General features: G+C 42.4%; 1 protein-coding gene across 1 annotated transcript in view; it reads right to left on the minus strand.

Annotated features, from left to right (window-relative positions):
- Window positions 1–3,041: 3,041 nt before the first annotated feature.
- Coq3 (coenzyme Q3, methyltransferase) overlaps window positions 3,042–21,357 on the minus strand; it is a 36,024-nt gene continuing 17,708 nt past the window's right edge. The window contains exons 4-7 of the mRNA XM_075971311.1: window positions 20,744–20,843; window positions 19,441–19,683; window positions 4,818–4,977; window positions 3,042–3,636 (exon numbers count right to left, since the gene is read on the minus strand). Of these exons, the coding sequence (XP_075827426.1) occupies window positions 3,419–3,636; window positions 4,818–4,977; window positions 19,441–19,683; window positions 20,744–20,843 (721 nt within the window). The 3' untranslated portion in view covers window positions 3,042–3,418. The remainder of the gene's footprint in view (window positions 3,637–4,817; window positions 4,978–19,440; window positions 19,684–20,743; window positions 20,844–21,357) is intronic.

Genomic DNA, 21,357 nt, shown 5'->3' on the forward strand with positions numbered 1-21,357 from the left:
GAACAAGAATAGGTTTGAGCTCTCTGTTAGTCAAGATGGAACAGATTCAAAACTGTGGGCTCCCACGCTAAAATATAACAAATTTTCCTCTTTAAGACTTTAATTCTCTCTCTCTCTCTCTCTCTCTCTCTCTCTCTCTCTCTCTCTCTCTGTGTGTGTGTGTGTGTGTGTGTGTGTGTGTGTGTGTTGATGTGGAGGTCAAAAGAAGGCATTGAATCACCTGGAGCTGCAGTTATAGATGGTGGTGAGCCACCCAGTGTGGGTGCTAGGAACTGAACTCGGGTCCTCTGGAAGAACAAGTGCTCTTAACTGATGAGTCATCTCTCCAGTCCCATATTAAAAACACTGGCACAATAAATATAGTGTGTATCAGACAGAGGCAAGGGAGAACAGAAGGAGCAGTGCCATCATGGGACTAGTCATGGCTAGGTATGTAGTTCAGTTGGTAAAGTGCACAAGGTTTCATCTCCAGCATCATGTAAACTAGACATAGTAGTGTCCTAGTTAGGGTTCCTATCGCTGTGAAGAGTCCCCATGACCATGGCAACTATTATAAGGGAAACATTTAACTAGGGCTGACTTACTGACAGAGGTTCAGACCAGTTCAGTCCATTATTGTCATGGTGGGAAGCATGACAGCATGCAGGCAGACATTGTGCTGGAGAGGTAACTGAGAGTTCTACATCTAGATCCATAGGCAGCAGGAAGTGGACTGGCTTGAGCTTCTGAGACCTCAAAGCCTACCCCCGAGTGACATACCTCCTGTAAGAAAGCCACACACACTTCAATAAAGGCACACTCCTTCTTAATAGTATCACTCCCTATGGTCCAAGCATTCAAACATGTGAGTCTGTGGGGGACATTCCTATTCAACCACAAGTAGTGAACTGGGTAGAGTGAGGAATATCTGCAGGGAGGTAGTGGCAGGAGAATTAAAAGTTCAAAGTCATTGTTGGCTATACCGTCAGGTCAAGGCCACACAAAACTCTGTCTCAAAAACAAAAGGTGTCATGACACATGCCTTTAATCCCAGCACTAGAAAGGTAGTTTATTTTAATTTAAGAAGGAAAGTTTATTTTACTTTGGGGTTTCAAAAGCAGGTAGATCTTTGTGAGTTTGTGGCAATCCAGGTCTACAAAGTAAGTTTCAGGTCAGCCCAAGCAGGATGAGTGATGGCTCTTCTTAGTTGTCTATTTGTCTACATCTGGAATGAACTAGAATCCAGAATTGGAGGCACACTTGTGAGAGAGTTTTTGCTTGGTTTGAAGTGGGCGAATACACTTCTAATCCAGGTATTTGAGGTATAAAGACACACATCTTTGATCTGGACCTTGAGGCAGGAATGCCTTTAATCTGGAACACACCTTCTGCTGGACTTCTAAATAAAGATATTGAAGAAGAAAGCATTTGTTCTGTGCCCTCACCTTGCTAGCACATCCGTTCCTTCTGGCATTAGAGCCTACTTCTTTGATCTTCTATAGAAGATCAGCTGAGACATCCAGCCTCATGGAGCAAGCAACTTCAGGATTCTTGGGCTTTCCATTCCTAGCCAGCCGTTGTTGGATTAGCTGGACTGCAGCCCGTAAGCCTTTCCAATAAATCCCTTTATATATAGGGAGAGATTCATCATATAAGTTCTCTTACTCTGGAGAGCTCTTACAGGATGGTAATAAGAATGTGGAAAATAGAGTATTTAAATATTCTCAAGCTATTCTCTTATAAGGCACTTAATCGTGCCAAGGAAAAAGTAGTAAATTTACAGAAACAAATCTATCAGACACCAACCAGCCAAAATTATGAAAATTAATGCCACCAGTAAGTAATAAGGAAATTGATGGCATAAGTTTCCTGATGGGAAACTTCTGTAGTGTGTTTGTGTGTTGTTGTTTTCTTATTCTTCTTTTTATTTATTTATTTTTAATATTTATTTATTTATTATGCGTACAATGTTCTGTGTGTACGTCTGCAGGCCAGAAGAGGGCACTAGACCTCATTACAGATGGTTGTGAGCCACCATGTGGTTGCCGGTAATTGAACTCAGGACCTCTGGAAGAGCAGACGTTGCTCTTAACCACTGAGCCATCCCTCCAGCCCCTTCTTTTTATTTTTATTTATTTACTTTGGATCACGGAGAAACCTGTGGCCTTTTCTATGTTGGTCAAGTGCTCTACCAGTGAACTATATCCACACTATATAGTATTCCTTATAAAAAAAATACACTATCTGAATTAACTAATTTTCATGAAGAAAATCAGAAAAATAAAAATTGCAGAACATTCTAAGCAACCCTTTATTGACCTTCAAGAGTCAGAAGAAATATGAGAAGTCTTCTAAATTAAATTGAAAATAGTTGATAATACTGAGAAATCTGTCTCCCTTGAGTAAGGATGGGGTGCAACCAGATGAGTACAAGAAAATGTTTTCTAGATTCAAGGAACCATTGTACATATGGTGTGAACTAAGAGTGGTTGAGACAGCATGGACAAGACCTGCACGAGTTTATGCTAGACAAAATCCCAGTATGAAAAGGTGAGGTAGGTACAAAGTTCCACCACTAGCTTAGAAGTTATTGGGAATTGACAGCTACTGGAAGACATAATATCAGGTTTTTGTTTGTTTTGTTTTTAAGGGTGGGGATCCTGGTAAGTCAATCACACTTCAGTGCATCCACACAGTCAAAAGTCTAAGAGCAGCACAAATTGAACTTGACAGACAGACAGACAGACACACACACGCATGTGCACACATACGCGCATACAGGTGAATGGGTAGAGAAGGAATTGGGGTAGGAGGTTGAATATGATCAAAATACAAAATATATTGTTCAGAATTCTAAAAGAACAAATAACAAAGAAAAACATTGATTGACTGAGACAGGATCTCATTATATAGACCTAGCTGGCCTATATACTCACTGTGTAAACTAGGCTGGTCTCCAACTCACAGAGATCCACCTGTCTCTGACTCCTAAATGCTGGAATTAACGATGTGCACCACCACTGGCTCAAAATATATTTTGTATATCACAAGTAAAAGTGACATAAATTACAGTAGCTTTTATTTAGTCAGTGTTTCTTTTAACCAAAAATACAGAAATACCACAAACAACAGAGATTCCTTTGGTTAAAATAAATAACAGCATATGTTTTGTATATACATGTGAGAAATGCCTAGTACGTAGAATGAAATGAAGTGAGCACACATATTTCTATAATAAAAGCTCCTTTAGCATACCTGACAAAACCTCCTGAGAAAATTTCACCAAGTGTCTCCTAGGTGACACAAAAACTTTTCTCCCATGACTTAGCTATTTTTATTGACCTTTTGTTCTTCAGGTTCTCGTTGAAAAAATTAAGCTTTCTGAATCTGTAAACAACAAACTTTTAAGCACATTACTACTGTCGTCAGAGCTATCTCATTACTGCAGCTCTTCATGTACACGCGGGCTACTTGAGGCATTCGCATGGAGCGTTTCTGCGTCCCCCTGTAAAGCAGACGCGGCAGGCTCCTGGCATTCCTGTGCACTGGATTTCACAGCATGTGCTGCATAGTTAAGGCTGGTATTGTCACTCCACTGCCAGTAGCCCGAGAAGGGATTGTAGAGCATTCCTGCCACAGTGTGAACTGACAGACCATCTGAAAACAAATCAGAAAACTTGAACTCAATAATCATGTACAATTCAGACCACAAGAGTCTACAGTAATTCTTAATTTAATGAACAAAGCTGCTTTGATCATACTTGACTGCAGTGAGAATATGTACTCCAAAGCAGAGGACTGGGGTCACCATTGCAGCTCTGACACCTGCTGCAATGGTGGCCCATTCCGAATGCCACAGACAGATCATGTGTCCTGCAGCATTGGAATTAGGGGAGATATGTCTTAAATAGCTCAGTACTTAGAATTCTCTAAGTTCTCAACAAATGCTAGCTGCCACTTGAGAATACCTGTCAATAAGAGATTGTCTCCATAAGGTATCTTCTTTGTTGTTTTCTCTTTTATTTGTTGAAACAGAGCCTCACCTTTCTGTGTAGCCCAGGCTAGCCTTGAATACCCAGTTTTCCTGTCACAGCCTTTCATATGCTATAATCACAAGCATGCACTACTATTCCTGGTTCCAAAAATCTTATTTAAAATATCTTTTTTCTAGTCTATTTTCAACAAAATTACAGACATCTCTTGAAGCCACCACACTGCCCTGAACGGAGAGTATTTTAAATGAAGCGGTTGGTGGGTACACTTCTGCCAAGTGGGGGAGCTAGGAAGCATTACTTCACGAGCACGGTGAGGCACTGTGTGGAGTACAAGAAGGAGACTGTGGGCCAGAAAAGAGTGGAGAAATGTGAAAATGACATGCAGCCATATTTAGATCACACTCTACTGCAGGGTGAAATATACGAGCTCCAAAGCCGACTGCAGCTCTCATGTCTACCGTGGTCACTTCTGCAGGAACCAGAGATACACAAGAAATTACATGGAAGGTGGGAATACATCTGAGTATAGAAGAGTCTGGAGAAATCATATGATAAATCGAGATAGGCAGGGCTCACCAGGAGCCACTGAGCACGTGTAAGTAAGACAGATACACTGAAGCCCATCCTTAAACAAGTGAAGATCCAAGCAGCCAGGACTAAGAGCCAGGTAGAAGCAGTATCTCCTCCATAACCACCATTTCAAAGAGTTGAGACATTGCTGAAGAGATACAACTAACATGGGGGAAAATGGTAACCTGCTTAAATATGCGCTAGATCATGAGATTAATAATTATACATGCATTAAAGGTTCGGAAAGGACTGGACAACAGTCGTAACACTTACTTGGTTCTAGAATACTCTCCAGCTTTTCAGGTGAAACAAACTTCTCCCATGTGTGTGTGCCTTTTGGAACAAGGCCCATGATTTGTTCTGAGAAAACAATGCCCAAGGCGTAGGACAGCTGTGTTTTGTTGATTGTAGTGATGAATAACGAGCCACCAGGCTAAAGGGAGGAAACATACATGCAAGTGAACGGATGGAGGAAGTGTAAAAAGTTGGGAGCAACTGTCAGGGAGAGGCTTACTTCCCCACTCTCCTTCTTTCCAGATGATGTTGGTGCAAACAAGACATGTAAGTAGATAGAAAACAGAATTTACCAAAGTAGCACTTTTTCTTCTCTCTTGGGAAGATCTGTTATCACAGGCAATCTACAGGCAGTCACTAAGTCTGTACACATCAAGCACGGCTTTCAACTCAAAATCCTTTTATTGCTATAGCATATTTCTATAATCTCTTTGGTATGTATTAAACACTTTATCAAAGGTCGATACCTGCATACATTTACATTCTTTTCTCTTTTTATTGAAAATGGTTTTTTTCCCCATACAATATATCCCTATTACTGTTCTCCCTCCTCCTATTCTTCCCATGTCCTCCCATCTCCCCTCCCATCCGGATCCATACCCTTTCTGTCTCTCAGTAGAAAACAAACATGTACCTAAGGAATAATAAATAAAATAAACCAAAAATAAATAATCAGAATATGACAAAACAATCAAACAAGAAAAAAGGCCAAAGAAAAAAGCACAAGAAACACATAGATGCAGACACGCGTTTGCAACGTGCAGGAATTCCACAAGAAACACATAGATGCAGACACGCGTTTGCAACGTGCAGGAATTCCACAAGAAACACATAGATGCAGACACGCGTTTGCAACGCGCAGGAACCCCACAAGAAACACATAGATGCAGACAAGCGTTTGCAACGCGCAGGAATCCCACAAGAAACACATAGATGCAGACACGCGTTTGCAACGCGCAGGAATCCCACAAAAAAATCAAAACTGGAAGCCATAATATATAAAGTAAAGGATTTATAAGATTAAGAAAAATATTAAAGGACAAAGAACCTTCAAAGATGTCACTGAGTTAGTTTTGTGACCAGCTACTGCTGGGCATGGGGTCTACCAGGATTTGTTTCTCCAGTGAGACCCCCTTGGAGAAAACTAATTGGCTCTCAATTGGAGATAGCTTCTGGGTTAAGAATGTGGCAGGTGGGGTGGAGTAATGATTTCATGGTTAAGAGCACTGATTGCTCTTCCAGAGGACCCAGATTCAATTCCCATTACCCACATGACAGCTCACAACTGTCAGTAACTACAGTTCCAGGTGATCCTAAACCCTCACACAAATATACACGTAGGGAAAACAGCAATAAATAAAACACATAAATAAAAATAAATAAATTATTTGAACAAGGAGAATGGGTCTGTTGTCTACTTCTTTCAGATTTAGGAGCCCATCTCATGCAGACCTATGCAGGCCCAGGCCCTGTGCACCTGGTGCAGACCTATGCAGGCCCAGGCCCTGTGCACCTGGTACAGACTTATGCAGTTCAAGCCTTGTGCACCTGGTGCAGACCTATGCAGTTCAAGCCCTGTGCACCTGGTGCAGACCTATGCAGTTCAAGCCCTGTGCACCTGGTGCAGACCTATGCAGGCCCAGGCCCTGTGCATGTTGTCATAGTACTGCTGAGTGTGTGTCAGCCTTGTTGTGTCTAGAAGGCCTTGATTCCTCGGGTCCCCTTAACATACAGAGGTCTTCCATGTGTCTCTCAGGTGCTGCACCTAATGTGCCTGGAGCAGCACCCCCCCTCCCCCCCATACATCGTGTGCTCAGGAGTACTGCCAACAAACGCTCTCTCACACAAACATTAATGATTAAAGCTCAAGCATTTTTTGTTTTGATTTGTGAAACGGTTACGAAAAGATCGAGAAAAACACTTAGATTTATGGGAGTATTTAGTCTGCCTATTTAAAGACAATCTTTTTATTTCGTATGTTCATTTTCAAAACAGCATGAAAGACGTACTCCTTATAGTCTCATTAGCCTAACGAGTATAAAATACCACTGCAAAATCACCTTATGGGTCTTTCTGTCTTTCTCTCTCAATTGTAACAGATGGATAGATCATAGATAGATAGATAGATAGATAGATGATAGATAGATAGATAGGTAGGTAGATAGATAGATGATAGATAGATGATAGATAGGTAGGTAGATAGATAGATAGATAGATAGATGATAGATAGATAGGTAGGTAGATAGATAGATGATAGATAGGTAGGTAGATAGATAGATTGAAAGAATAAAAGACCCCTACCTAGTAGCATTAAGTTAGCAGCAATAACGAGCCCAGCCGCCCCCCCCCCATAACCCACAGCTGGCCGGCTCTCATGAGAAACATCCTGTCCGCTTGAGACCCTCAGGACCCTCTCAGGACCTGCAGCTAGCCGGCTCTCATGAGAACATCCCGTTTGTCTAGGGGAAACAGGAAGCCTATAGCCAGCACATGTGCCCAACTTAGAATATATCAACAATTCACAGGAGAAACAATTCCCCCTACGGAAGATCCCAGCTTAGCTGCTGTAACGTCATTCCACGCGGCTTTTGACGAACAATGTAAATGCAGAGTGAGGTCAGGGTTCCTGGCTGCAAGGCAGAATATAGAATCAATTAACAGGAAGCCTGTTGCCATACATCTGGGCTGGGAAAGGAAGAACCAAGAAAAACAGGACCCCATACATCTATTCTGGGAAAGGAAGAACCACCTGTGCCCCTTGCCCATTCCAGCTGACCAATAACCATGCATTTGCTTCTGTAATCTGCTTCTGCTACCCTCTTTCCTATAAAAAGACTTTCCCCCAGTCTGCAGGCGCGCAAGCCCTACGAAAGACTTGCTGCCCGCAGGTACCTGTGCTTACTCAATAAACCTCCTGTTAATTGCATCCTGTGGCCTGGTCTCGGAGTGTCCTGGTTCTGGGGTCTTCATCAGAGAGGAAAGGTCCTCTCTGGGGATCTTTCATTTGGTGCATTGGCCGGGAATTGAAGACACCCCCCAGGAACTACCGACCCACCACAGGGAGGTAAGCTGGCCAGCGCTGATTCGTTAGTCTTTGCGTTTGTCTGTGTGACCGTTTGTGTTTCTATGTTTGCGCTTGCGACCGTACTAGTTAGCTAACTAGACCCGTATCTGGCAGAGGTGTCTGGGGCCCGTATCTGTAGGTGTATCTGTATCTGGCGGACCCGTGGAGGAGCTGACGAGCTCGTACTCCCGACCGCAGCCCTGGGAGACGTCCCAGAGGTGTCTGGGGCCAGATTCTTGGCCCATCTGTATCCGTATCTGGAAGAGGTGTATCTGTATCTGGCGGACCCGTGGAGGAGCTGACGAGCTCATACTCCCGACCGCAGCCCTGGGAGACGTCCCAGAGGTGTCTGGGGCCAGGTTCTTGGCCCATCTGTATTCGGTGAGTCCTACCCAGGAAGGGCTGTTCGGGGCACCCCCACAGTCCAAAGGGTACGTGATTCTTCTGGGAGGAGAGAGGTCTCCGTCTGAAAGTCTGTTTTGGGTATTACGCCGAAACTGCGCCTGCGCATCTGTATTGTTTGTGTATTTTTGTGCTTAATATGTTCTTTGTTTTGTATATCTGTTTGTACTCGAGTCTAAATCTGGTACCATGGGGCAGTAAATAACCATCTCTTTGGCCCTAACTCTATGAAAATCCAAAAGAAATGCTGACAGTCTGCCCCTCCTTTACTTCTCTAGGCTGTGCTGCTGAACTGTCCTGCTTGCTGTTGCAAGGAGGGAGGGAGCAGGGCTGTGATCTCCTGCAGCACAGCCTGGAGCCAGGCCTAGGCGGGGCAACCAGCTCCAGCTCTGAGCAAACTTCTCAGCAGGACGCAGGGCGGGGCATGGCAGCAACCCTGGCCAGAGTCAGAGAAGGGGGTAGCTGTGGCCCCCACATCTGCGTGTGAGTCACCTCCCCGGCCCAACAGCGGCCGCCTTAGCTGTTACCATGGGCGCCGACGCAGAGATGCTTAAACTCCTTAGCATCATTGCAGGAGCCCAGGGAGCATAACTCTCCCCTCAGTGCCAGGTGCTGGGGTAACACTGAGCCTCTGCCACACCCCACCCCACAGGGGAGCTCACTGACGGGAGAGCTCTCTTAGCTGTGTCAAAACCAAACAAAGGCTTTAGCTCCGTTAGACGCTGCTCAGGAATAAGCCCAGCTGATGACTAGTTGGGCCATGTAATCCTGCCCACCTCTGCTCACAATTTGCTCTCCCTGCTACGTCAGGTAGAGACTGGGGTTGGAACATCCACGAGAAGGGAATGCTTGCCCCCCCCCCCTGAAATCCCTGTGCTGAGAGTGACGTCCTCCCTTGTTGACCTGAAGTCTACCAGCACCGCACGGGAGGACTGGGGGAGGAGGGCTGCCTTAGACAGTCCAGGATGTTCCCTCCCCCTACAGCCAATGCACAGGTCTTCCCAGCTGCTACTGGCAGTGTGAGGGCTAAAGAGGAGCCTCAGTGGTGACCGATGTGGCATCCCCCAGGAACTGAGTTGAGGCTTCCAGATGGCCGACCAAACCTGACCTGACGAGTTCCCTGGAGGGAATGCCTCCTGGGGCCTCTGGAATCCCATTCAGAGAAAAGCTGCTAAATTGCTGTGAGTACTGAGGTGTGGATGGGGGAAGCTTGTGCTATACAACTAGGAGCTCACTGTGGACGGAGCTGCTGAAGCCAGGTCCTGGGAGGATCCCCAATGGGGTTCCCTATGGGGTCTTCTTTCCAAAGATAAGGCTTGTTTTCCTTGAAAAATAAGGTGCTAGGGATTAAATGGCAGCCTCCCCTCTACAAATGCCATATAAAGCCTTGTGCCAAAGATCTATGGCCCTTGCCCAGGGAAAGTAGCTGATGCTAGCGCCAGGGTCACGGAACTAAGGCCTCCTGGACCTTTCCGTTTTGGCAGTAGGGCAAGAGATTGCAAGTAAATATCCCTGTGGCTGTTGGTAAATGACAAATGTGGATTCAGGAGCTGCAGGTAATGGAGTAAGCTGACATTAAAAGGGCCTACCAGCCCTAATAACATCTGTCTTCTGGGGATGCTCTATTCCAGTCATCATGTGCTGCATCCAGGTAAAAGCCTCTGGTTTAAAAATTAAAAAAATTAAATTAAGTCACTTTAAAATAATGTGCTTATAAAAAACTACAGATTGTTGGTTTCTATATTTCTTACTATGCAGTGTGTCCAGAGAAAAGTGAATTCCCAGCTCTGTTTAGATGGGTGCAGGACTACACTGTCTTCAAGAACTATTGCTATAAAAGCCCTGGCACAGGGCTGGGGCCCTATGAACAGCCCAGATGAGCTTCTAAGCCAGCCCATGTTTAGATCTGGATTTAACACTTGTCTGCTCACAATGCTTGTAATAAGGTGGGGGCCCCGAGTTGCCCCACAAGGCAAAGATCTGCTAAAGCCTCTCACCCCACTACAATGGCAAAGGGGGCGTTACTAAATGATGAGGTTAAGTTGAAATGGCCCTTTTGACTCTTTATAATGTTTATGGATATTTCAAAAAAAAAAACATGGCAAAGATTCTCATTTATTATTAATATAAAAAAGATGCATTTTGGGTTGTTTTCAGATTCTGTCTATGATAATATAAAAAATGTCGCTAAGTTTTTAAGGTAATATGTTATCTAATTCTGAAAATCCACCATGCTAATGTTCAAAGTAGCTGTAAGCATAAATTGTCAAATGACATTTTTAATCTTGGTCAGTTTTACAGGAATAAGATAAAATCTCAGAATTGTTTAATTTACATTTCCCTGATGATTAAAAATGTTATATTTAAGCAAATTTTAAATATCTTTCAGACATTTCAAGTTCATTTGGTGAAAATTTACAGTTTTGGTCTGTGACGTAATTGTACTGAAATATTTGTTTTTTATGAGGATTAAGTTCCTAAGTTCCTTATATGTCTCATGATACCTCCCCATTCTACAGGCTGATATTATGTTGTTAATTATATCCTTTGTTATACAAAAAGCTTCTCAGTTCTAGAGATTTCAATTACTGATTGTTTCCTTTAATGTCTACGCTACTGAGGCCATGTTCAAAATTCTATTTATATTGTCGCCCTTATGTTAAGGTCTTTAATTTGTTTGGATTTCAGTTTTGTGCATAGAGATAAATATGGATCTATTTTCATTCTTCTACATGATAACGTCTAATTAATTCTTAAAGGGAAAAACTGACAGTCATAATGTTGGGCTCATGGCAAATCTCAGGGGGGCCTGCAAGGCACCCCACTAATTCGGCCAAGGTAAGAGAGGTTCTCCAGGGGCCAGTTAAGATCTGTGTTCCTTAAATGATTAATAAAAGTTTACAGGCATTTTACCCAACCTCTGAAGGTCAGCAGACAGCAGTAGCCATAGCCTACATAGGACGGACAACATCAGATATAAAAAAAGATACAGCAAGTAGATAAAAAAAGATTATACTTAGTAAAATTTGGAGAGAAAAAAATTGTTAAATGAGGGACAGAGAAAGGGAAATGAAAGAGAGAGAGGCGGGAAGCAAAAGAAAGATAGGACTCAGATAGATTAGGAGCCTGGGCAACAGAAGATCAAAGACAAATGAAGAGGGATCCTGGAACTGAATAAAGAATACAAACTGGACACCTTACGAACTATAAATTTAAAAAAAAAAGACAAATAAATGACTCGTTCCTCCCTGGTCACTTCTAAATATATGACCAAAGCCTTTTGTTGACCAAATGAGGGACTTTTGCTTTTGCTGCTGTTTTCAGTTCTGCAGGAGACACAGGCTGCTTGTCTGCCTCTGCCTCTACCACGCCCTCCTCACCAGGATGACCACCTCTCCCTGCCTCCACCGCTGAAGAAATCCTCACCTCCTAGCAACTGCCTTGATGCTGTGCTTGCTCTAAAGCTCACATGAGCCCTGACTGCTCACTTTACAGTCTTGCTCCCCTCACCCATGTCAGACTGCGATACAGCAGTCAAATGCTACCACAGGTGCCCTCCTGTGCCTGACTACTGCTCCTGTGCTGGGCTGACGTCGATGAACTATGGATCCTACCAGCATCTGCATAAAGGACAGGCGAATGGCAAAATGGCAGGCTAAGCTGTGCCAGGCAGAGCCGAAAACGAGGGCGAAGCTTGCCAGGGGCACAAGGCTGACGGTCTGAGCTAAGCAGGTACACAAGACTGAAGGTAAGCGGAAGGCGGGGGCAACATTGGTGGACAGGAAGCAAATGATCGGGGCCAGTAGCCTCCGTTCAGGGATGGCAACCCGACCAGAACGCTGAACTTGTGGCTTTGATACAAGCTCTACAGATGGCAGAGGGAACGTCTATACTAACAGCAGGTATGCTTCAAAACAATATACAGACAAGAAGGACTGACATCTGCAAAAATTTTGAGCCTCCAGGAGGCCACACATTTTCCAAAGAAGATAGCTATCATACATTGACCAAGATTGAGACACCCAATATAATGGCTAAAAAGATCAAAAAGAAATCATCCTAAGGTTTGGGATGCCCAAGATAATCATGTCCCATAATAGACCTGCCTTTGTTGCCCAGGTAAGTTAGGGTGTGGCCAAGACATTGGGGATCAGTTGGAACTTAAGCTTACCAACCCCAAAGCTCAGGTCAGATAGATAGGATAAATAAGATTCTAAAAGAACAAATTGACATAATTGGCCCTGGAGACCAGCAAAAATGACTGGACAGACCTCCCTCCCTCCTGTCCTTCCTGGGTTCAAAACACCCCGGCAATCGCTGCCACTAGTTCTGTTGCCTGGCTAGTTAGCTGCTGCTCATGTATCCGCTGACGGTGGCTGACCCTGGTGATAAAATCCTGAGCTCAAGGCTTGCACAGGGCAGGCACATCTGCTATAAGATGGGCTTACATCACCTTTAAGGCTCTTCTTTCCTAAAGTCAGAAACCCACAGGGCTCTGCTCATTTTTTTTAAAAAAATGTCTTTTAAAGCACAATATCAGACAGCAGAAGCAAAAGACAATCCTGTTCTGCTCCTCCTCTGTGTGTCTGGGACCTATGGACAGAAATTATTTAGTACAGTTTGAGACTTTTCCAGATCAGACCATATTGTGCAGATAGCTGCAGAGAGAAGCAAACACACCTAAAGCCTCCTTACCTCTTGGCAGGTTTTGTTTTTCTACAGAAAAATCTTGTTTTAATCTATAGGGATATGGCTTTCAAAAGATAAACAGATATGGTTTAATATATGATAAAATAAATTATCAATGGGATGTCAAAACTTTTTTAATACTGTACTTACAAATGTAAAGCCTGGGTAAGGTCAGTCTCAAAAATATTTATGTCTTCATTGGCTGTCCTCTGGTTTTAGGGCTTTTTGTTTATTTTGAACATTTGTCATCCTGTATTGCATTTTCTCTCATTGTTTGTTAAAGTTCTCACAATGGACACAACCCTGTATGTTTGGATAAAGCTGATGCTACAAGATGCAATGAAAACTCGTAAATGCCATGTGGTGCCAGCTGGACCGAAACTGACTTCTCCGGCACATTCTCTGGAGCTGAGAAACAACACTCCCGGTGCCTACAACAAAAGATATTTAAAACTTGCCTCTTGGGAGAAGGCATCCATGTGTTTCATAGGACTGAGTTAAGCCCTTTGTAGTCTATCCCCAAAAAAAAAAAAAAAAATGGGGAAATGAAAGAATAAAAGACCCCTACCTAGTAGCATTAAGTTAGCAGCAATAACGAGCCCAGCCGCCCCCCCCCCATAACCCACAGCTGGCCGGCTCTCATGAGAAACATCCTGTCCGCTTGAGACCCTCAGGACCCTCTCAGGACCTGCAGCTAGCCGGCTCTCATGAGAACATCCCGTTTGTCTAGGGGAAACAGGAAGCCTATAGCCAGCACATGTGCCCAACTTAGAATATATCAACAATTCACAGGAGAAACAATTCCCCCTACGGAAGATCCCAGCTTAGCTGCTGTAACGTCATTCCACGCGGCTTTTGACGAACAATGTAAATGCAGAGTGAGGTCAGGGTTCCTGGCTGCAAGGCAGAATATAGAATCAATTAACAGGAAGCCTGTTGCCATACATCTGGGCTGGGAAAGGAAGAACCAAGAAAAACAGGACCCCATACATCTATTCTGGGAAAGGAAGAACCACCTGTGCCCCTTGCCCATTCCAGCTGACCAATAACCATGCATTTGCTTCTGTAATCTGCTTCTGCTACCCTCTTTCCTATAAAAAGACTTTCCCCCAGTCTGCAGGCGCGCAAGCCCTACGAAAGACTTGCTGCCCGCAGGTACCTGTGCTTACTCAATAAACCTCCTGTTAATTGCATCCTGTGGCCTGGTCTCGGAGTGTCCTGGTTCTGGGGTCTTCATCAGAGAGGAAAGGTCCTCTCTGGGGATCTTTCAAGATGATAGATAGATAGATAGATAGATAGATAGATAGATAGATAGATAGATAGATAGATAGATAGATAGATAGATAGATAGATATGGCAATGTATAGAATAGGGAGAAGAGGTAATTTTTAACACCACCCTAGATTCAAACTAAGACAGAGGACAAAATATTAGGGTGTGCACATCACTACACATTGTACTTTGTCTCTGGAAACTCTAGTATTGTAAATCTTACTAAGAATCGTTTATGAGTCTCTCATCTCTGTTCTGTAGTATCCCACTTCATGGTGATAGTGGTGAGCAATGTTTCTTTTTCTTTAAACGAAGGCCCATATTTAGTTTCTAAGGCAGCTGCCATCCTGCCAGACAAGCTGTGGCTACCTAACAAAAGGCTCAGGGTGAACTGCTCCTTCTCTTTTGTTATTATGTAGATCGCCTGGGGAAAGGTGTGGATTCCAAGCTGGTGACTGAGTGGCAGGTGTGATTAAAAGAGAATATTAATGAGCCACTTTGGTTTACAGGGAGAATAAAAGGTGTTTGAATAATAAACGTGGGTGATCTTCAGGAATGAACGAAGCCTGAGACTCCCTTCCAATATTGCTGTGTAAACTGTGTCTCATTATTTTCCTGTGACTCCACACAGGTCCAGAGTGAGGAAAAAGTAGTTTTATGTTGGGGCATTGGACCGCAACAGGTCTCCACTAAAAACCAAATTAGATTTAAGTTTACATCCACATCCTTGTATGTGTCAAAGGATCTTTATTTAGTATATGTACTGATACAAATACAACAACTAATAAATAAAGATTTTACTTGAAAAACAGGAAATGAATGTAATAAAATTCCATTTAAGAGTGAAACACTTCCCTTTAATCCCAGCACTTGGGAGGCAGAGACAGGTGGATCTGTGAGTTTGAGGCCAGCCTGGTAAACAGAGTGAGCTCCAGGACAGCCAGGGCTATACAGCTGGGCCAATGAGATGGCTCAGGGCAAAGGGTAATGGACCTGACACAAGCCCGATGACCTGACTCAATCCCTGGGATCTATATGATGGGAGAGAATCAACTCCCTCAAGCTGTTCTATGACACACACATACAATAAATAAATTAAAAAGTAATTAAAAGGTACAAAAACATCTAAGATGGAAGGTGATTAAGGAGACGCAGTACCTAATGCAATGCAGAAGCTTAGGATGGATACATAGTGGGAAAAACATCAGTGGAGAAACTGATAAGCCTAGCAAGCTCTCTATGCATTAATAAGGCAATGCCACTGTCTGTGCCTAAGTCTGTAGATATGTACCAGGGGTTATGTGTAGGAAAAGGACATCGAAGAGGCAAGTGAGGCACAGAATTGAGGTCAGCATGGGCTTTTAGGGCATACAGTGATGTGCGGGCATCTGAGAGGAAATGATCCTTCAACATGGGGCCCTAAGTACCTGGTTTCTACCCATTTGTGAGCTGTTAATACAGTGGGTCACAACCCCTTTGGCAAACCTCTATCCCCAAAACTATTTCCATTACAATTCATAACAGTAGCAAAATTACAATTATGAAGTAGCAACAAAAATAATTTCATGGTTGGAGGTCACCACAACATGAGGAAATGTATTAAATGGTCGCAGCACTAGGAAGGCTGAGGACAACTGTGTTAATATACGGGAAAAAACAGGTGAAGGCAAAACCACTCTGTATTTGCAACTCTTCTGCAAATCTACAATTCTTTTACTGTAACGCTTTCTGCTGCAGCCAGCAAAGCAGGTAGGCTAACTGCATCTTCACCTCTCCTTCAGTCCTTCCAAATCCAATCCCCAGTCTCATCCCCAGCTCTGCAGCAGACAACTTGCTTTGATATCCCTTCCCTTCCTACCCCCATTCCCGATGGACCACACAGATTTTCCCCTCCCAGTCTCACTCCCCAGCTCATTGCTTGTCCCAGCCCTCAATTCCAGTAAGCATTTCCTGGGAACTTCAGTAGGTAAAGCAGGCAGTAACCTGCAGATCTTCACCTCGCCCGCCCGTCTCCTCTAAGTCTATCCGCCAGTCTCATACCCAGCTCTGTAGCACACCTGCTGTGGTCTCTCTTCACTCTCTACCCCACTCCCAGAGGACTAAGCAGATCCTAGTGGAACACCCTGCTTTCCTCCAGCTGGTGGGCCCCATCTCCCCCTCCCCTGCCCCCATACTCCTAGCCCATCCCCATTTCTATTTATCAGCTTCTAAGACCTAGAAACACATTTCATCTGGAATCCCCAGTGGCTACACCTAGGATCCCAGATGAATTTCCCACTAGGCAACACACAGCCACTACAGTTGCCTAAGATCCAGAGATGAAACAGAAACCAAGGAACAAAACATCCACCCAACAAAGATAAGACTAGATATCAGTATCTAGAATTACAATCTTCCCAATCCCGTATACCTAGATGCTAATATGAAAACACAACCAATCACATCCAGGACAATATCTCTCTACCAGATCCCAGGAAGCCTGACATAAAAAGCAATGAGCATTGTAACGTAACTGAAGCACAAGAAAAAGACCTTAAAACAGCCTGTATGAATATGACAGAGGACCATAAAGAGAAAATTAATACATTCCTTAATGAAATCTATGAAAACATAAATAGTGGAAGGAAATGGATAAAACAGTCCAAAACATAAAAGTGGAAATAGAATCAATAAAGAAAACACAAACTGAAGGAAATCTGGAAATTATAAATTTAGCAAATCAAACAGGAACCTTAGAAGCAAGCCTCATAAGAGATGGTGTCAGGAGCCATTTCTCCCCAAAATTGGCAGAGCCTATCCCACACCCAATTATCTGTTAATAGAGAGCTATCTGTTAGCGGAACCCGCCCCACATTCTAACTATCTAGAGAACTAGGTGTGTCAACTTGCGACTTCCTGATCAAGGAATCATGACCTGACCGATAGTAACCTCCTGGCCAACAACCTTGTGACCGGCTTGGACCATGCTGCAAGATCCCTTTCTGCTCTGGTCATGCCCCTGCCGCCCCAAATTCCTCATCCAGGGGCTATATAAGCTGTAACCATGACTCTAATAAACGGAGTCTTTGACAAATCTGCTTGGCCTCCTTCCTCTTTCCTGCCCATGTCTTTCAGATAACGCCTCTCCGGGACCCTGGAATTACTGACCAGCCAGGTGGGTTACAACCCCTAGACTAACCGACCCACCGAGGCGGTCTACAAGATGGAAAAGAGAATCTCACACATTAAAGACATAATAGAAGAAATGGATACCTCAACCAAAGACAACATTAAATATAAAAATCTCCTGGCACAAAAAGCATCCAGGAAGTTGGGGACACTATGTAAAGACCACAGAAATAGAGGAAAGTGAAGAAACACAGGCCAAAGGCACAGAAAATATTTTCAACAAAATCATAGCAGGAGATGCCTATCAAAGTACAACAAGCATACAGAACACAAAATAGACTCAACCAGAAAAGAAAGTTCCCTCAGTACATAATAATCAAAACATTAAATGTACAAACAAGGAAAGAATATTAAAAGATGCAAGGAAAAAAGGCCAAGTAACATTTATTTACATAATAATTTCTTCTATTATGTCTTTAATGTGTGAGATTCTCCTTTACATCTCTTATTTTGTTGGTGAGGCTTGCTTCTAAGGTTCCTGTTTGATTTGCTAAATTTATCATTTCCAGATTTCCTTCAGTTTGTGTTTTCTTTATTGATTCTATTTCCACTTTTATGTTTTGGACTGTTTTATTCATTTCCTTCCACTGTTTATGTTTTCATAGATTTCATTAAGGAATGTATTAATTTTCTCTTTATGGTCCTCTGTCATATTCATACAGGCTGTTTTAAGGTCTTTTTCTTGTGCTTCAGTTACGTTACAATGCTCATTGCCTTTTGTGTCAGGCTTCCTGGGATCTGGTAGAGAGATATTGTCCTGGATGTGATTGGTTGTGTTTTCATATTAGCATCTAGATATATGGGATTGGGAAGATTGTAATTCTAGACTATTAGAATAATACTTGCTTTCTCAATGGAGACTCTAAAAGCCATAGAGGCCTGGACAGATGTGCTACAGACTCCAAGAGACCACAAATGCTAGCCTAGACTAATATACCCAGCAAAACTTTCAATCATCATAGATGGAGAAAATAAGACATTCCACAATAAAATCAAATTTAGCAATATCTATATACAAATCCAGCCCTATAGAGGGTGGTAGATGGACAACTTGAACTTAAAGAGGTTAGTCACACCCAAGAAAACACAAGGAATAAAAAATCTCAAACCAGCAAATCAAAAAAAGGATAACACACACACACCATCTCCACCACCACCACTGCCACTATCATCACCACCACAACAGGAATCAACAAAGACTGCTCATTGATATCTCTCAGCATAAGTGGTCTCAATTCTCCAGTAAAAAGACACAGGTTAACAGAATGGATGTGAAAACAAAATCCATCCTTTGGCTGCAGCTAAGAAACACAACTTAACATCAAGATTAGACATCACCTCAGGGTAAAAGGATAGAAAAAGATATTTCACGTAAATGGACCTAAAGCAAGCTATTATAGCTATTTTTTTAAATATGTGACAAAATAAACTTTGAATCAAAACTAACCAGAACAGATAAGAAAGTATACTACATACTAATCAAAGGGAAGACCTACCAAAAGATCTTGGCAATTCTTAACATCTATGCACCAAACACAATGGCACCCAAATTCATAAAAGAAACACTACTACAGCTTAAATCACATATTAGTGCTCACACACTGATAGTGGGGGACTTCAGCACCACGCTCACCAATAGGCAAATCATCCAGACAAAATCTAAACAGAGGAATGCTGGAGTTAACTGACATTATAAACCAAATGGACCTAACAGAGAACATTTCACCTGATCACAAAAGAATATACCTCTCCTCAGCACCTCATGGAACTGTCTCCTAAACTGTCCACATACCAGCGCACAAACTAAGTCTCAATATATACAAGAAAATTGACTCAGGCAGTGGTGGTGCATGCCTTTAATCCCAGAATCCAGGAGGCAGAGGCAGGCAAATCTCTGAGTTTAAGGCCAGTCTGGTCTATTGACTAAGTTCCAGGGCAGCTAGGGCTACACAGAGAAATGTTGTATAAAAAAGAAAACAGGGGGGAGAAAAGCAAATTCTGTCTTACCTTTAATACTTGATAGCAGCACTGTATGAACAGTTCGAGGTCGATCACATGCTCTACAACTTCAGAAGCCACAACAGCATCAAAGACTTCTGCAGTCTCATTCACGATCTCCTCCAGGGAGCACACTTTGTACTCTATCCTCTCATCCAGGACTGGATCAAAGGACTTATGGTGCTGCGCTATCTTAATGTTTTCAGCCACAGGGTCAATTCCAGTAACTGAAGCCCCCAGTCGCCCTAGAGGCTAGAGGCATAAAAATGGTTATGCTCAAGAAGAAAACAGAACACATGTTACAACAAAAATGTAACCAAAAGGGTTATCAAATACCAAATAGTCAGCCCTAAAAACATACAAATGTGAACAACACTAAACAGAAGGTTGTATTCATATATTTATTCTAATACGTATATGTAGCAATAATAATTTTTTTAAAGAGGTCATAGATTTGACGTGGGAGACATGGGTGAGGGGTAGAGGGAGGAGAAAGATAAAAGAGAAATGATGTCGATACAATAGACATACATACATTTTTTAAATTAATTTAATTCTTTAGTAATTCAAAACTGCTATTCCATGTTTCAAAAGGCAGCACATAAAATACTAAAACTATCATGGAAAATATCCATCAAAGATTAAATTATGATGCGAAAGGCCCCTGTGCTGATGAAGACTATAAAACACAGTTATACCACATTCCTCCTGGACAACAACTGCACATCCCAGTACCCTACAACACTTCAAAGGACTGATTCCCACAAGTAGTAAAACTCTTGCTGGCTTTATTAAAAGGAAAGATTAAACCTGCATTTAATCTCGAAGAAGCTGCCTAATTTCTTGGGCTAAAAGAGATTAAACAAAGCTCTGAATGACCCATGCCCATTTATTAAAAACAAAACCCAAAAAACTTCAGTAGTTTCCTGAAAATTCTTTTTTTCAATTTTAAAAACAGAACTTGTAATAAAATCATAACTCATAATAATATTAAAATTAGTACTATTCACTTAAAAATAAACAATATATTTGGTAAAGGGATAAATGAAGCAGAAGGCCACTCTCAATTTTTTACCCAGCTAAAAACAACAAAATTTTGATCAAAACATATTAAATACATGCATAAATCTCCCAAGCTGTTTGATGAATCAGACATCTTTAGAAATGGGTTCTTTCTGTAAACACAGCAACACAGTCTACTTCGCTACTGTTGGGATGATTTTAAGAATTTAGTCACTTTTACTGGCACTCTTAGCCCCCCTAAGCCATTCTCATGACCATGAAGAGTGTAAAAACACAGCAAGGCACTTACTTCAGTTAATAAGCCTCCGCCACAGCCAACGTCAAGAATCTTCATCCCAGACAAGGGTTTCCCTGGATGGTGACTAGCACTTGTTTTCAAAAGATTGTCTCTGTAAAAACAAAATCCAAATATATAAAGACAGATGGTTACTTTTATCAACAAAAGTCTTAAAACATACAATCTTCAAGGAAATATTAACCTCCATTTAATTTAATTTGCGTATTTAGCTGTCTTACTGGAGACGGGGGCTCACTACAAGGCTCAGACATGCCTTGAGTCCTTGCTCTTCCTTCCTCAGCCTCCTGAGTTCTAGGATCACAGTGTTGCCACAATGCCCTGTCTGGAATCCTAATTTGAAATGACTCATTGAAATTTTTATAAAAGTATCTTTTATTTTCAGAATTAAATAACCTACTTAATTTGTACATTTTCAATAAAGTTCTGAAATAATCCAGCATTAATCTATATGGCAGCTCACAACTGTCTATAACTCCTGTCCCAGAGGATCCAATACCCTCATACGGACATACCTGCAGCCAAAACCCCAATGTATATACAATAAAAATAAATAAAATTTAGAAAAGCAGATGGAGTCCCACATTTATTTAAGTGGTCTTCCTTCC

The sequence above is a fragment of the Microtus pennsylvanicus genome, chromosome 5, assembly GCF_037038515.1.
Source record: "Microtus pennsylvanicus isolate mMicPen1 chromosome 5, mMicPen1.hap1, whole genome shotgun sequence".
Classification (NCBI taxonomy): domain Eukaryota; kingdom Metazoa; phylum Chordata; class Mammalia; order Rodentia; family Cricetidae; genus Microtus; species Microtus pennsylvanicus.